Genomic DNA, 16,766 nt, shown 5'->3' with positions numbered 1-16,766 from the left:
CCGTGTGTGTGTGTGTGTGTGTGTGTGATTCTTTCAGGACGACTGTCTGAGCTCTCTCACCAGGTTCAGTTCAGCTTGTTGGACTGCAGCTCCGCTGACGACAGTTCACTCACACTTCATCAGACTGCTCTCAGGTACACACACAAACACACACATTAACACAAACACACATTCACACAAACACACATTTACACATTACATACACACTCAACCTTGTGTGTACACACCATTTAAACCTGATGTGACTTGTGTGTTTCAGCCCTGGTTCCTGACTCTCAGGTAGAAAACACTCCGTGTATCCTCGACATTGACATGTTTCACCTGCTGGTAAGTTTCACTTCATATCCACTTTACTGCATCCATAACTTTCCTCTTTATGGCTGGTTTATATCTATTATGCATCAAATTTATATCCAATTTATTTCAAGTTTAAGTTTGTATTTAGTCAAAATCTAATCAATGCCCACTTAAATGATGTCTCATCAAGTACTTGGATTCAAAATCCAGTTCACTTGTAATTTTACCTCCATTTAATTTTGGTTTAAACAGCAGTTTTAGCTATTTAATCTAAATGTAAAAATACAGTCATAGGTATAATTGTTATTCGTATAAGTTGTTCACAGGGATGTAATTCATCCAGAATTCTGAGATTTTTTTTAATACACAGAATTATCATCTTAAATAAACATGTGGACACTCCTGCCACTTTCCTCTGCTCTGTTAGCTTTGTGAGTCCAATGCACATGTCCTGCAGGTAATCAGAGAGATATGGCAGGGAGAGACAATAGATGAGGTTTAATGTCAGATGATACATTTTAAATTGCTATTGCCAATCCCATCTTTAAATCAGTGTTAAGTCCATCACGCAGCGTTTTCAGTAAACTGTAGGTGAGAATCCACTTATCAATAAAGTGTGAATTCAGGGAAATGTCAGTGGGAATTCTGTTAAAAGTAGTGACAATCCAGGTGAGCCCTGAAGCCCTGTTTACACCTGATGATAATAATGTGCAATCTGACCAAGAGTAGAGTCGAAGAGAAGGTGTAATTATTCCATGCGGCAAACTGTAGTGTTGAAAAATGAAGCCAATGTGTGTTAATTAAGGGCAAAATCCTGCCGTTCATCAAGTGTCTGCCTGAGGCGGTCTGCAGAATCAGCAGAAGTCACGAACACGCCCGTTGAAAAACGTCTGTTTTTACAACAGAAATTAACATGTACAGTCGGGTTTAAAAAACAAAGTTGGTCTGAAGAGTTGATGTCTCGACCAGCACTCGCTGTACGGGGGGTGAATTTTTTGAAAACTCTTACCAATTTTCATTTAATGAAGGTTAAGAGTCATTCACAATTAGGTGTAGCTGACCTGGCGGGCGCGGTGTTACGGTTTGTCAGGAGACTTAAGACTTAAGAGTATTTCCAGCAAGGTGACCGCCATCAAAGCCTCCTGCAGTAACAGATGGAGGATGTCACTCAGGCTAGTTCATATTTACAGTCTTTGAATCATTGAGACGCGATCACACAGGTCACAGTCCATATGTAGTTTTAATGTGTTTAACCGTTTAAAAAGTTTGAGTCCTGTTTAATTTATTTATTAATGTTTAAATACACTTTGAATTCATGTTTAAAATGAAGTGTGTTCTTCTCTTTGCAGGTGTACAGTGTATTGTCATACAGCTCAGTTTACAGTCTAGACCAATCAGGGCGGAGTGGGGTAGACTCGGCTCACCTCCACCTTCTTTACCTCGTTACTGTGGCTCACATGGTTCAGATCCTTCTCACCTCCACCACAGGTGAATAACAACGCATACACACATGAACACACGTTGGTACCAACTGCTGTCAAATTTTTTAAGGGCTCTCTCTCACCTGTAATATTTGCCCTACATGTGTCTGTAGAGGAGGTGTGTATGGATCAGGACAGTGGGGCATCAGAGGAAGAGGAGCTCACATGCAAGCTCTACAACACGCTAAGGAATCACCTGGGCAGGTGCGCGCAACCACAAAAACACACAAGTAGACGTTTGAGTTACTCGCCAGTTGTTGTGCCCGTCTGCTGATTGCTTACTTAAAACTCAGATTTTTTTCCTGTGTTGTTTTTGAGTCCTCTGTACACTGATACCAACAACAGCTCTGTATGATTTAATAACACACCCTGTACTGTATTTGTTTCATATCATTATAGTGTGTTACCTGAAGTCTCCTCTGGGTGGCAGTTGTTTCATTGTGTTAAAGTGGGCATTCTGCCATTTCTCCGAGCTGCTGCTCTCTTCTTCCACTACCTGAACTCTACAGCGCCACCTGCTGACCTGCTGGGTAACTCTACACAGTAACACAAAAAAACACGCACTATAGCCTGAACACTTGTTCTCCTGCACTCATCGACCGGCCACACGAACAACACAGTAATACACTGACTGGACAATATTAACACTTTATATAAAAAACGCTCGACATGAACTATCATATAAGTAATTAACATCAAGAAGAAGAAGAACATAGGGTGCAGATTTAGGGTTGCAAAAAAGGGAACATTTGTGAGCTCTGAGTGTCATCAGTGTCACTATTGGATCACCGTCTCACTTCATGTTCACACAACACTTTTTAAACTGTCCCCATACGTAAGCGTGTCTATCTGCTGTCACCTGTCAGATATTTAGATATGAACGTGGTGCGGTCATTTTCTCATTCACCACAGCTAATCAGCAGCACTAATCTGTAAAGATCAGGGACGGATTTAAAAGGAAAGCTAAGTGATTAATTTTATTTTATTTTTTTCATGCGTGTGTTCTTGTTACAGTTGCAGGTCCTGGTCAGATGGAGGCACTGTGCAGCTACCTCAGTCTGCCCTCCAACTTGCTGCAGCTCTATCAGAGCCATCACACATTGCTGGAACCACTCATTCACAGGTATCAAACACAGAGCTAAAACACTCACTCCTTAACTGTAAAGTACGTATGTGCAAGTTCACAACCCTTCAGCAAAGTGTCAGTCTATGAGAACATGCTTCTACATCTCCCATGATTCACTTGAGTTGAGCTCATGTGACCAAACAAAGAAGACTTTGCCTCTCTGTAGGAGAGTGTAATCTGTTTGGAGTCACAATCACACATTTATTTAATCATCTTCAGTAAATATACCGGTAACTTGAAATAAAGCTATCAGCTTCAGGAGAAACACTCTCTTAACTCTGGCCTCAGCAGGTCATAATCATGGTTTTAAATCACAACGTTAATTAAAGGTTAAATGAGTGACAGTAACGCGTCCTTATTAAAATCAGTCCCTCCAAAACTAGAAAAATGATCCTAAAGCATTTTTGGTTTGTGGTGTGAGTCACATGGATGTGAGATTTGTAAAGAACATCTTCCATGACGAACAAAACACAGTAGTGCACCTGCTCAGTAAGCCGGCATTAAATTAGACTCTCTGTTAGAGGGAGTAATAAACCACTCCCACAATACACTGCGATTGGTTTGGGATGGCACTTTTGGCAAATCCCAAATGTCATCAGCTGTCACTATGTCACATTAAAGGACCGCAGGACTCAGTGTGTGTGCGTGTGTTTGTGTCTGTGCACTACAGGTGGTGTTGTCATCCAGGGGTGAGACAAACGCTGCAGGGGGGTGGAGTCATCGTCAGGTTCCCCAGAGTGTCGAACCGACTGATTGAATTGCCAGAGGATTACAGCGTCCTCATCAACCAGGCGTCCAGCTTCACGTTAGTACTAGTTTAATTGAGTTAATTATTTCCTGGACTGTCACCTTTTACAATAAAAGCAGCAGCTTTAGCCTGTACGGCTTATTTCCAGCTGTCGTCCCCGACCAGTTGTAAGTCTGCAACCTAAAATACATGGTCAGCAGCAATTTATTGAAATACATTAAATTATGTTACATTTGCAATTACAGATGGCCTAAGCAAAAGGAAGAGAGCCATACACACATACAACATGTTGCACACAAGCAGGCAAATGTTTCTGTATTTGATTACATCTTCCCAGCTCAGCAGTTTACAGTTATTTATTATAATACAGTGATGTGAACTTTTGGGCTTCTGGTCCAACCTTTTTGGGTTTTTTCTAGAGAGTTGCTAATGGCTTTAATGACGAGCTGTTAGTTAGTCGCTAGCTTCTCATACAGTATGTTATATGTGACATGATCATGGCATCCATACACGGCTCTGCAGCATTCAAAATTAGTGCACTCCTGAACAAGGACAGGAACAAGACCACTGTGGGATCTTTGTGCGACCTGTGTGTTATATTTGCAGGTGTCCACGGTCAGGAGGAGACAAGTCGAGGGCTCCCACCCTTTGTCTGGTGTGTGGCTCCATGTTGTGTTCTCAGAGCTACTGTTGTCAGACAGAGGTGGACGGGGAGGATGTTGGGGCTTGCACAGCTCACACCTTCACTTGTGGAGCCGGCCTGGGCCTCTTCCTCAGGTAAAACGCCTACACTCTGATATCTTATTTCAGTCTGTTTCCCTTCTTTTCTCTTAAACACACACACACACACACACACACACACACACACCATACATCTCTTCTTGCCATACACAGCAGCGTGTCTCACCTTGACTCATAGTTCACATTATTCCCTTAAACTGCAGAAAATTTTAAAACAACAGCAAAAGAAACTGCAGTATAAAAATGGACTGCTCACTGCCTCTCTCTCTCTCTCTCTCTCTCCCTCCCTCTCTCTCTCTCTCTGTCTCTCTCACTGCCTCTCTCTCTCTCTTTTTCTGACTGTTTGGGATATTAAAAACCTTTTTCACACCTTTCTGACATTTTGTAGACCAAATATTGTTCAACTTTATGTAAAAAATATCTGCACATATAAATGAACGCTTGTTGCAGTCCTACACATTTTTCCTTACAAGCCTGACTGAACACCTGTTAACCTTTCAAACTTGATTACATAACTAGTGTGTAACTCAGCCTGTGTGTGTGTGTGTGTGTGTGTGTGTGTGTGTGTGTGTGTGTGTGTGTGTGTGTGTGTGTGTGTGTGTGTGTGTGTGTGTGTGTGTGTGTGTGTGTGTGTGTGTGTGTGTGTGTGTGTGTGTGTGTGTGTGTGTGTGTGTGTGTGTGTGTGTGTGTGTGTGTGTGTGTGTGTGTAGGGTCAGAGAGAGCCAGGTGTTGTTTGTCGCAGGTAAAACAAAGGGCTGTTTCTATCCTCCACCTTACCTGGATGACTACGGGGAGACGGATCAGGGCCTAAAGTAGGTGTTCACACACTCCCACACACACACGTATACACACACATGGCTTTAAACTAAAGAGTAAAAATGTTCATCCCTGCAGTTGTAGATCTGTTATTAAAGAAGTAATCTACACATTACACAGACAGGTGTGTTTCACTTCATGCTCGGGAACAATGTTGTCCCAATGTGTGTATCCATGTGTGCGTTAATGTATCTCTTGTGTGTGTGTCTGCAGGCGAGGGAACCCCCTCCACTTGTGTTTGGACCGTTACCGGAAGATTCAGCGTTTGTGGCGTCAGCATGGCGTGGCTGAGGTTATTGGTCATGCCCAGGAAGCCAATCAGACGCTGGTTGCTATCGACTGGCAGCACCTGTGATGTTTGCGTCCGCCCATGCTCAGAACCGTGGCTGGTAATTGGCTGTTGATTTTTGTCCTGCCTCTTTTTTTTTTTAAATAGCTCCTCCTTGACTAATCAGCTTCGCAGCGCTGAGCTCAGATCAGCTTTCAGGGATCTTTTTTTCTCACTTCTGGCTTTTTGGTTTCTGTTTAATGGGGGCTTTGACTTTTGACCTCTCACCTGATGGAGAGGGGCGATATATATCTGACTCCTCCTTTAGTACTTCCCTCACACAGTCAAAAGGTTATTTAAGGTTTTTTTAAGAGTTTTAAATTACAGGGTTTTTTTTCTCCAATTTTCAGTTAAGTTGTTATTAATGTATAATTGTAATGATTTGACAACCTTTGAAAACAGCAGAGTTCCACTTCAAACCGCTCACCTTGAGGTTCTAATGGATTGGTAAGGATTTCAAAGTGACACTCATCGGTATTGCAGAACTTACAGGGACAGAATGTAAACATGTGTGAGGATCACCTGATACATTAAAGGCATATTACAAACATGAACAAGTCTGTAGATACTTCAGAAACATCTTTCTACAGATGTTTCTGTTCCTGCTGCTTTTTAAGCATTTTCCTGACAACAGAAAAGAAATTATGAGCATCTCCTGCAGTCACATTGCAAGCAGTGGGAAACAGGAATATGAATCAATTTTTATGTCTTACCGATCAGTTTGACAATATATCAAACCACATATCAGACGTGTGTGTTGTTTTTAGGAATGAACAGCTGTCAGCTTCAGTTTTTTTAAGTTCAGTTGGTTGTTTTAAGTTTATATTTAAAGAGGTGTATGCTTTGTGTGATGTCACTTTCTGTTGAAATGGGTTGAATGTGTTTTTTTTATTTGTTTTAGTTTGCGATGTGAGATACACACATCCTTTACAGACAGAAACCTTCATTTATTTATTTATTTATTAGTCTGGAAATTAAAATCATACTGTTTCTTTGACTAGGTGATATTTTAAATGATCATTTTATTTCTTGTTTCAGACTTTCTGTTAATTTGTATTCACATGTTTAAAAAGGATTTTCCGATGAACAAACATGTTCACAGCATGTCGCCTTCTCACACTACATCATCTATAAAAGCTAACTTGTTAATATGTGAATTTTTGTAAAATGGACTTATGTACATTATTGTATAAGAATAATAAAACAAATAAAAACCTTAAAAGAAATGTGTTATCTCTTTCCTGTCATTTCTTAAGTGTTCACCTCATAAAGAGATGGACGACATGATGGCTCTCCTGATGTGAAGCCAAAATATTAAGCCCTCCTTCAGCACACCAGCAGAAAAATATAATCTAGCTGGTATTGCGAATTTATGCGCAAGTGTTTGTTTTTCTTTCAAATATGGTTAATCGATGCTCCAGAAAGGAAAACATTATGGACAACTCTGTTTTCCTCCCTACGATTACTAAAGTATTTCTGATGGTGACAAAAAAACGCTCCTGAGCAAACCGCATCCTCCCGTTGTTGAAATATGAACCTGTAAAACAAAAACACTGTCCGTCAAGTGCTGGGGGTTCAATCCCCAGCTCCTGCACACACGTCCGATGTGCATGTTGTTCCTGCTAAAATCACAAACACCCCCCATGTTAAATTTCCATTTTGAGAGCATAAGCATGTTTAAAGCTTCGTACAAAAACGACTTTGATCAGAGGATGCTGATCCTCTACCGCTCAGACTCTACAGCCAGTGGTTCACCAGCTGCAGATCTGACAGTAGAAAACACAATTACACAACGTGCTACAAAAAAGATGAGCGGGTCAGCTGAGTCTGTTCAGCCCAAGCAAGAGTTTTTCAGTGCCACGTAGCCAGCTCTCTTTTCACCTGACTTGTGATTCAGACTGTTTCCTGTGTGGTTAGGACCATGATGTTCTGAGCTTTAGCTTTAAATCAGCTTCAAAGCTGTGTCCTATCTAATAATTATATCATGATGATGTCCTCTGTAGGTATATAGATATAGATCCTTAAATGTGTGAAACAAAAAGCATTTGGAACCCTAAATGTTACGTTTATTACCATGCAGTCACAGAAGCACATACTGCATCCCAACACAGGAGCCATGCCCAGAAAAATATAACTATCCACAGTAAAAGTAGCTGAGGCTAAATACAGGGGAAAAAATATTTGTATTAAATGTTGATATATTTCATTAATCCCTGAGGGGAAATTTGGCTAACACTCTGTTACATGCTTCTTAAACACAAAAGGCCCACATTGCACACCTGCACAAACAGCACCTATGGACAAGTGCCTCGGGCCTGCCTCCAGCTATCAGACCAACTTCTATATTTTCCACCGCACCGGATCTTGAACTACTGGCTTTACCTTTACAAAGATTTGGGAGTTCATTAGTTGTCTTATTCGGGTGGTCGTTGAAAATAATAAAAACACTTAACTAAAACATTAAACAAAAAAAATACAACTAATGAGAAAATGTATGAAGCTCCGTAACACTACAAAACCATAGACGGAGTCATGTTAAATGTTGCTCAGCCTTAAAACATTCTCACACTATGGCCAGAAATATGGAGTCCGTAATGATCATAAAGCACTGCATAATAATAATTTAGTCTTTATTTATCCTGATAGGGGAAATTCAGTTTACACTCTGTTTAATAAACATGAAAACACACACACGCACAAACAGGATCCAAATATGCATCAATGGAGAGGTCTCGTAGTTGAGGGGGCTGCCCGGTTTTGGGGTTCAGTGCCTTGCTTGGCACCTCTTCAGCTACCAGGCCAATTTCTGAACCTGGTCTGAACTGATGACCCTCCGGTTTCCAACCCACGTAGTTGAAACAGATTCCAGAGAGTTTACTACAGTGTTTTGATCAACAAGTCATTATTAAGATTTTTTGTTATATTCTTTTGTGATTTTTTTGGGTATGACAAATGTTATGTTAACTGTAGAACCAGGTGATTGTGTAGTCCATGTACATGATGACAGCATACACATCAGTGTTCCTGCGAGATGTTATTGGATGTTTTTCTTATTTGCTGAGTGAACAAACCAACACTTCATCAGTTCTCGTGCTTCCTGTGGCCCACCTGCTGGACGCTGAGGCAGGGAGCTTCTCTCAGCAGAACTGAACTTTGCGCTCCGACAGGCAGAGAGGGTGAAAATGCTGCTTAACATCAAACCAATTAGCAGTAAGTCGGAGGATTAGAGGCAGCACCTGATCTGCTGTTAATGGGATCAGAGCTGATCGGAGGTTTGGGATGACAAGTCGCAGCTCACTCTCAGTTGAATCTTTTCTTCTGCAGGAAAATATCAGCGCTGAGGAGCTGAGTAGGCGACTTAAACCAGGGCTTTATGTAACGTTTTTTTTGTAATTTTATGGCAGACCCCTCTGCCCCCTCATCAGTATGGACTGTCCTGACCTGCTGGGCAATATGGGTCTAAAATTAGGAGTTCTGGTGGAGTTGCATTCAACTGTGTCTTTCTGGAACCAATCAAAACTCTGAAACCTGAAAGGATTTTCACTTTGAAGGAGCCTGATTTTCTTCTTAATATCTGTTTTAAGTGATTTTTGATTTTAGCTGAGTGCTTTTTTCAAACCAAAAGTTAAAAATGCCGTTCATGCCGGTGAAGTTTAACTCGCAAAAGCGGGTAAAGCTGGCTCAGGGCCTATGGCTGATCTACTGGCTCTCGGTCATGGTAGGGATCCTTGTCTTCAGCCTCGGCATCTTTTTTAAGATCGAGCTGCGAAAGAGAAGCGAAATGATGGACAATAATGAGGGCCACTTAGTGCCCAACCTGTTGATCCTGGTTGGTTTGTTGGCCTGTGGAATCAACGCCTTTGGAGGAAAGGTGTGCCACGACTCTCTGGACCCTGTCAAATTTGCAAAATGGAAACCAATGTTGAAGCCATACCTGATGATGTGCTGCGGCTTCAACGGGCTGTTGCTGTTGACTGGGTTGCTCTGCTTCCTCATGCAGTTTGCCGTGTACCTGACACTGGCTGAGGGCCTGAAGAATAGCATCAAGTTCTATAAGGACACAGACACGCCAGGACGCTGCTTCATGAAGAGGACACTTGACATGACACAGATCGAGTTCCGCTGCTGTGGCAACAACAACTTCAGGGACTGGTTCGAGGTGCAGTGGATCAGCAACCGCTACCTGGACATGAGCAATGATCTGGTCAAAGAGTGAGTACACTAATCAAACATTGCACGCCCAAACTTGGAATGAGACAGTTATTGCTTAGTTTATTGTAAGAAAATTACTCAACCAACTTAAGACTAGATTGAGAAGAGTGTTGTTTATCAACTTCAAACTCAGTCACTCCTCCAATGTCTTTTCTTACAGAAAGTTTGTGTACAAAAAACACTAAAGATAGACTGAGAAATTGATGGTATCAGATTAGGTTTTCATCTGATCGAGATGTTGAGCTGTGCAAAACCCCCAATTATTTTTTGTTCTAACTTTCCGAGGAAGGTACCCTTTTCAACTAATTTCTCTTAATTCTGCCTCTTTTTTTGTATCTTGAGTTCATGGAGAGCACAAACTGGGATTATCTCCGAGCTCCCTAATGAGAAAAGCCTTATTAAAACCTGCAGTATCTGAGTGTGGGGTGTTTTCAGCTGAATCACACTTCCAACCTTCAGAGCTAAGAGGGTCCAACGACAGAGTTCTGTTAAAACGGGTCAATGGGGGATATATGACGGAATTAAGTGGGTAAAAGTTACCATGCAGGAGGTCGATGCACTAGTTTCCCCTCCTTAAGTCTATAATCTGTTAGGCTCTTATCTCAACCGAGCTGCGGCTTACACACCCATTGACATGACAAGGTTAAACACACCATTAGTCTGTTGCCATGAAAAGCTCTCGAAAACACATTTCTGACACATTGTGATCATTACAAACCGGCAGAACTCACCTGATTTGATCAATAACTATTGTTTAACTAATCGGTAGGGAACCATAAAGCCCTGGTTGCGTGTTTCAGTGTTCTGTTTCTGAGCTAATGGACTTAAGAGATATTACTCTCTCTCGCTTTGAGATGATTATTTCCTGTCATCCAATCTTAACCCCGCAGTCTATCACAGGCCACACCTACTGGTCAATTCAGTCAATCGGTATTCACAGTGTCTTTTGACTTCATGTTATTTCGTTTGTGATGGAAAACTATAGATTTTCAGATTTAAATGTATTCAGAATTGGCTTTCATGTTTGAGTGAGAGTCAAAAACGTAAAACCAAACCTAATAAAACACAAAGTTAGCTCTGAAGAGGAATAACTTTATTCACACTGGAAACATATTTGTGTCAACCATGTCTCTGCTATGGAGCAGTTCCCACTCAGACAGAGGAAATCAGTGAATTCTAACGATTTAATGAGCCACCGTAAACTCGCTGAATTTGGTCTGGTCTTCCCTTTCTTTTTCTGCCTGCTTGTTTTAATGGGCATGCCTCAGGGTTCTATACTGGGACCTTTACTATTTTTCATTTATGTACATTAGCTGTGATAATTTAATGTAATGCTAATGGAACTTTTTTTTATTTCCTACATGAGCAGAGCAAACCTTTCAATTATTTGTATCTTTTGTTTGTGTTAACATAAGTTTGAGGGGTCACCAAATCAGAGCCTCAGTTCAAAGAGACAGTTCTCGTTTTTCTGTGGACGTGACTTAAACAATCACAGATTCTCTTCTAATGGTCGTTTTAGCAAAACGTTTACAGTCCCTTCAAGCTGAAGCTCTAAGTTTTAATTCATACCTCTGTGGTTATGAGACACATTATGTCGGTGTTTGTGACCTCAGACCTCACTGTCGAGTAAGTAAACATTTTAATGTCTGTTCTGCAGTCGTGTCCTGAGTAATGTGGAGCAGAAGTACCTGATGGATAGCGTACCGTTCAGCTGCTGTAACCCTGGTTCTCCACGGCCGTGCATCCAGCATCACCTGACCAATAACTCTGCCCACTATGACTATGACCACCGCATTGAGGAGCTCAACATCTGGACCCGCGGCTGCCGGGAAGCCCTCTTTGCTTACTTCAGCAGTATGATGTCAAGCATTGGAATACTAGTCTTTTTCACCATCATCCTGGAGGTAAGGATCCACCCTCAACCAGCTTCATCCAATCAGCAGCAGCCCCAGCACAGTTTGTGACGACCAAAGAAACAGCCCCTTATCTAGAAAATCCTTTCGATTGGCACATAAAAATTACAGCGAGCAGGTGGGAAGCTTTGCATGAAGACTTCTTACAGAAACAACTAGCTTTCATTGATCACTCTAAAGGTTATTGACCCACCATACATCATCTGAATAATCTAAAAGGGACATTTTGTATTTTAGGGGGTTATGTATCATGTTATTTATAGTGAGGACAAGTAACTTCCTGTAGTTCCAGAGCCAAATAACAGCTGGTTTACTCTTTTGTTCAGGTGAGCTGCATCAAACCGGCTGTCATTTCTAATCTGGGAAGCAGGACATGTTCTCTTAATCTTCTGATTTAAAACAAGATAAACGGAGCACACCTGCAGTAAATTAACCAAAGCAACCTTAAATGCACCAGATTACCTACATAATTGATTAGCAAGTGATAAGCATTAGTGATGAAGGAGCGGCTCCTCATGACAAACAAAACTAGAAAAAGCTTTAAAATTCTTCCCACAAAGAAAAAAAAATCAAAATTCTTCTTTTAAAAGAATTTTAATTAAACTAACTGAGAAAAGGTAGAAATGCACACCTGATTACATTTGTAAAATATATTTGCCTTTCATCCTTTAAATTTCAGATACATTTCAGATATCCTTTGTTTTTATTGATTCAAACTTCATTTGAAAATGTATTAACCTCCTATTATATGTAAATTCACATCACAAATGTGAACATTGTGCAGCTCTGTTCATCTTCAGAATTAAGACTGAAATTAATTTAATCAAAAAAGTATTGCATTGTCGAAAAGTTCCGAAAATTAAGTTTGTTAAATGGTTTCTTTTAAGTATCGAACCGACGTATCAGTGAAATCGAAGATCATCATGTCGGAGTTTACTCAGGATTCAGCGGTTGCCGGGGTGCAGTGCGTTAAGCTAAAGATCGTTGGTTAGGCTCACCGAGGATCAGGAACTATTTTCGGGGGGGTTAATCTCCACGCAGCAGCAGCAGCAGGTTGCATCCTGGGAAGATCAGGATAAGGGACGGTTCCTGAGAGTGAAAAGCAATTCGTTATTAGGGTCAGAACAACAAGTTTGACCTGAAGTGTCACGACAGGCGATGGATTTAAAAACATCCTGAACTCAATCACTCGGTTTGCACTCTATGCTGTTTCTGTTTATCTCAGCCCAGAGGATATATATATTCCACATGATGAAGAGGTCATAACAAAATAAAAACATCTTCTCAATTCATTATGATTTGTAGGAATTTGTTGGTCTTTATATTGTTGTGAGAAGCTTCTCTTGGGCCATAAACTCCAATCCTCCAGTATCGTCGTCTTATTACCTTACAACATGCCACTCACTCTTAAAACACTATATTGAAATAGAATATTTTAGGTGTTGGTTGCTGTTGAAGCCAAAAATATTGCATGTCCATCATCCATCATGACCTCTCATTTTTGTGCATGTGTGTGTGTGTTTGTCAGTCTGCAGACATGGCAGGGTTAAAGTACCTCACTACAGCTCTGGAGACAATGGAGGACCCAGAGAACCCGGAGTGTGAGAGTGAAGGCTGGCTGCTCGAGAAAGGCGTGAAGGAGACATTCGGCGATTTGCTAACCAAGATGAAGACTCTGGGTAAGGGGAACCAGGTGGATGAGGGAGGAGACGCACAGGAGGCCACCTGAGAGCCCCCGCCCACTTCAAAAGACTGAGGTCACCCCCCTTCTCCCCCACCTCTGCAAGCCTCTCCCATTGATAACAGGGAACAAGAGAGTAGAGGTCTCCTCAACCATCTGTTCCTATGCCATCATACATGAGTTAAAATACCACAAAATGTATTCTCACACACACACACACACACTAATTCAAAGTGAACAAGCTGTTTAAAATAACTGTGAATGTTAACCATTCTGTAAATATGTTGAACAGAGTTTATTTTTAAACCAGAGGAGCAGAAAACCTGCTGTTGTAAATAAAACGCCTGGGATTTAAAATTACTAAATACAAAAATTACAATTCTCCCCTCCTGAACCAGAGGTTGCTTCCAGTCAGACACCAACAGGCCTGAGAAATTTAAACCCTTTTTTTTTTACTGAAGCCCGACTGATTCACCACACTAATGATCTGTGATCAGTAAAGAGCTTGTGGCACAGATAACAAAGATGTCTGAGATTGGAAACTTTCAACACTTCCAGTTTGTTCTCCAGACGGCAGAGTGCAGGTATTCTTAAACTACTGATTGAATATGAAATATAAAAAAGGAAAGACTCCTGCCAAACACATGTATTGTTGTGAAATAAACTAAACTTTATAATCAGCTATTTTGTTATCTGTGTGTCAGACACGTACGATCGGTCGGACTCTGGTCTTTACTGTCTGACCTCTGACATGCCTGATTGACATTGAAACAGACGGCCAAACATCTGGATAAACAAGAAGGGCTTGGTAAAAGCAGGTACATTCAGAGGTAAAGGTAAATAGAGAGGTATTAACACCGATACAGAGGTTAACACAAAGGTAAAAAAACAGAGGTACACACAGATAAAAGTAGGTAACTAAAGGTTTAAAGCTGTAGAAAAGTTCTGCAGGCAGGTATATGATAAGAAGGACGGTTCATTCAGCTTCATAAGTCTTCATTTAAAAATTTCAATTTGAGAGATCTTGTTTTAATTGAAAAATCCTTGTCAAGACTTCACTTGTTTTGCTGATAAAGTGTGCCAGCTTCAGTTTCCTCTGTCAAAGGAACGCTCGCTAACATCTGTTGCTGTGGTCATGTGACGAGTAGAGCGTGTCGGACTGAGTTCAGGGTGAACGTGTCCTGTCATGGCCGTCTGCTTCCCTGTCAGAGTGACGCTGGTTCAGACTGCAACAGGAACTTTTTTTATACACTAACAATGCAGCCAAAACCAACACACAAGCTTTGATGTGGAGTTCAATTTCAAGCTGTACATTAATGATCACTGTTTACTCAGTTTAACAAACAGGAAGCTGCATCAAGGAGTGTGTGTGGATCTGGTCTGTGTTCAGTTTTACGGCGGTATCTTCAGATGAACTGTATAGAGATTTAAGAGTATTCCAGTTTTCAGTGACAGGTTGTAATATTTGTATGTTTCTCCTTGTAATATGGACAGTTGTTACATTTTCAGCCAGTTGTTGTGGGTTGGTTGGAGCTTGTAGTTGCTCCGTTGTGTATGAGAGTATCTATAAAGAGATTGTGAATGATTCCAAACTGTCCGACTCATCTTTTAAAAAACTCATGAGCACTATTTCTGGATGTGGGATTTCAACCATTTGCAGGTGTAAACACGTGTCAAAGGTCATAATTAAGAAATTAGAAGGGTGCTGAAAAGTGTATAGGTGTAAATACAGGTAACAACAGATACACATGGATTACCTTGTATGTATTAATGGAAGGATAAAGGTTCATATACAGGTGTATACACAGGATGTACTGGGTTGTACATAGTTGTACCAAAGGGTTAAAAACTCTGTTAATAGTTTGTGTATACAATAAAGACAAAACTTTTAAACATGAATAAAACACAAACAGAGTTTGGTTTTGTGTCATTTCTATCTTAGTGTTGGGAAAACTAAGCCAAAATTTGTAAAAAAAAAAAAAAAAAAAGTATTTTCATTCTTATTTTGTAGCAGACTAAAATCCACAGGTATCATAATTCAGCTCCACGACTGGAAAGTTAACAGATGATTATTATTATACAGGGTTTTTAAAATGTTTAACATATCATCATCATATAGTTTTAAAGTGAGTTACAGAGTCTCTTTCAGTGTGCTATTGTTTCACAGCATCTCACTTTCTCCGTGATTTACAGTGTGTGCAGGTGGTTAACAACGTTTGAGAAGATAAACATTAAATCAGCTTAAAGGAACAGATTAACTGCTGATGTCAGCTGAGGGCCAAGGACAGAGGCAGTGACGCAGAGGGACACCCCGGGGGGCCGGGGTCCTTTGAAGGACAAGTTCTAGATAGATAGATAGATTGATAGATTGATAGATAGATAGATAGATAGATAGATAGATAGATAGATAGATAGATAGATAGATAGATAGATAGATAGATAGATAGATAGATAGATAGATAGATAGATAGATAGATAGATAGATAGATAGATAGATAGATAGATAGATAGATAGATAGATAGATAGATAGATAGATAGATAGATAGATAGAATGTAATTGCTTTATCTTTTCTCATTATTCCCCCCCATCAAGTCCCATCATCCACCATGAGCTCTGACTTCTGTGCCTGTGTGTGTGTGTGTGTGTGTGTGTGTGTGTGTGTGTGTGTGTGCCTGTGTGTGTTTGTCTGTGTGTGTGTGTGTGTGTGTGTGTGTGTGTGTGTGTGTGTGTGTCCGTGTGTGTGTCCGTGTGTATGTGTGTGTTGTGTTTATTCTTAGCCGCAGCTGTGATGAGATTAGGGTGAACCTGAGGAGAGCTAAATCCTTTAAAGGCAGGCACGCAATACACACACACTTCTTCAAAAGCAGTGTCAAATTGTGAGCCAATTAAAGGAGAAGAGGTCGGAGGAATGAGGTGAGGTCAACTTGTGTTCTGACTGACAGGAGATCTATCTATCTATCTATCTATCTATCTATCTATCTATCTATCTATCTATCTATCTATCTATCTATCTATCTATCTATCTATCTATCTATCTATCTATCTATCTATCTATCTATCTATCTATCTATCTATCTATCTATCTATCCTGCTTTACTGTAGGATGTTGTACTGTAGGACAGAAGAGAGAAGACAGAGGGTTAAATGTTCCTGGAAACTGTAAGACAGTGAAAGGCTGAATCTGTTAAACAAATAGGATGATCTGGTTTATCTGGCGCTGTGCCTCCAGATGTACTACAAATTGTCATCAGATCAAATAAAGGAAAGGTTGCTCTGCCAACAAAGTCCCTCCCCTCCAGAGTCTTAAATTGTCAGCAGCTCCCTGACAACCACATGAAGTTTCTTCCAGGGAGGAGGGACGAGGGCCTGCTGTTCAGGGTCACAGAAATCGACCATTTTTTTGTTATCCGTGATATAATGC

At 40.7% G+C, this 16,766-nt stretch overlaps 2 protein-coding genes across 2 annotated transcripts in view; both read left to right on the top strand.

Annotated features, from left to right (window-relative positions):
* The window catches only part of ubr2 (ubiquitin protein ligase E3 component n-recognin 2), a 28,582-nt gene extending 21,819 nt beyond the window's left edge, over nucleotides 1-6,763 (top strand). Inside the window, 10 exon segments of the mRNA XM_079363376.1 lie at nucleotides 38-134; nucleotides 260-327; nucleotides 1,647-1,785; nucleotides 1,892-1,982; nucleotides 2,178-2,308; nucleotides 2,793-2,901; nucleotides 3,575-3,709; nucleotides 4,259-4,429; nucleotides 5,104-5,205; nucleotides 5,423-6,763. Of these exon segments, the coding sequence (XP_079219502.1) occupies nucleotides 38-134; nucleotides 260-327; nucleotides 1,647-1,785; nucleotides 1,892-1,982; nucleotides 2,178-2,308; nucleotides 2,793-2,901; nucleotides 3,575-3,709; nucleotides 4,259-4,429; nucleotides 5,104-5,205; nucleotides 5,423-5,564 (1,185 nt within the window). The 3' untranslated portion in view covers nucleotides 5,565-6,763.
* A 1,752-nt stretch (nucleotides 6,764-8,515) lies between these two features.
* prph2b (peripherin 2b (retinal degeneration, slow)) lies at nucleotides 8,516-15,258 on the top strand. Its single transcript, XM_079362140.1, has 3 exons — nucleotides 8,516-9,749; nucleotides 11,407-11,653; nucleotides 13,191-15,258. The coding sequence occupies exons 1-3, from the start codon at nucleotides 9,169-9,171 to the stop codon at nucleotides 13,389-13,391; spliced, it is 1,029 nt and encodes a 342-aa protein (XP_079218266.1). The 5' UTR covers nucleotides 8,516-9,168; the 3' UTR covers nucleotides 13,392-15,258.
* The last annotated feature ends 1,508 nt before the right edge of the window (nucleotides 15,259-16,766 follow it).

Source organism: Symphodus melops (assembly GCF_947650265.1).
Source record: "Symphodus melops genome assembly, chromosome: 15".
NCBI classification, from domain to species: domain Eukaryota; kingdom Metazoa; phylum Chordata; class Actinopteri; order Labriformes; family Labridae; genus Symphodus; species Symphodus melops.
Note: the sequence above shows the minus strand (reverse complement) of the source record. Positions and strands in the feature narration are given on the sequence as shown.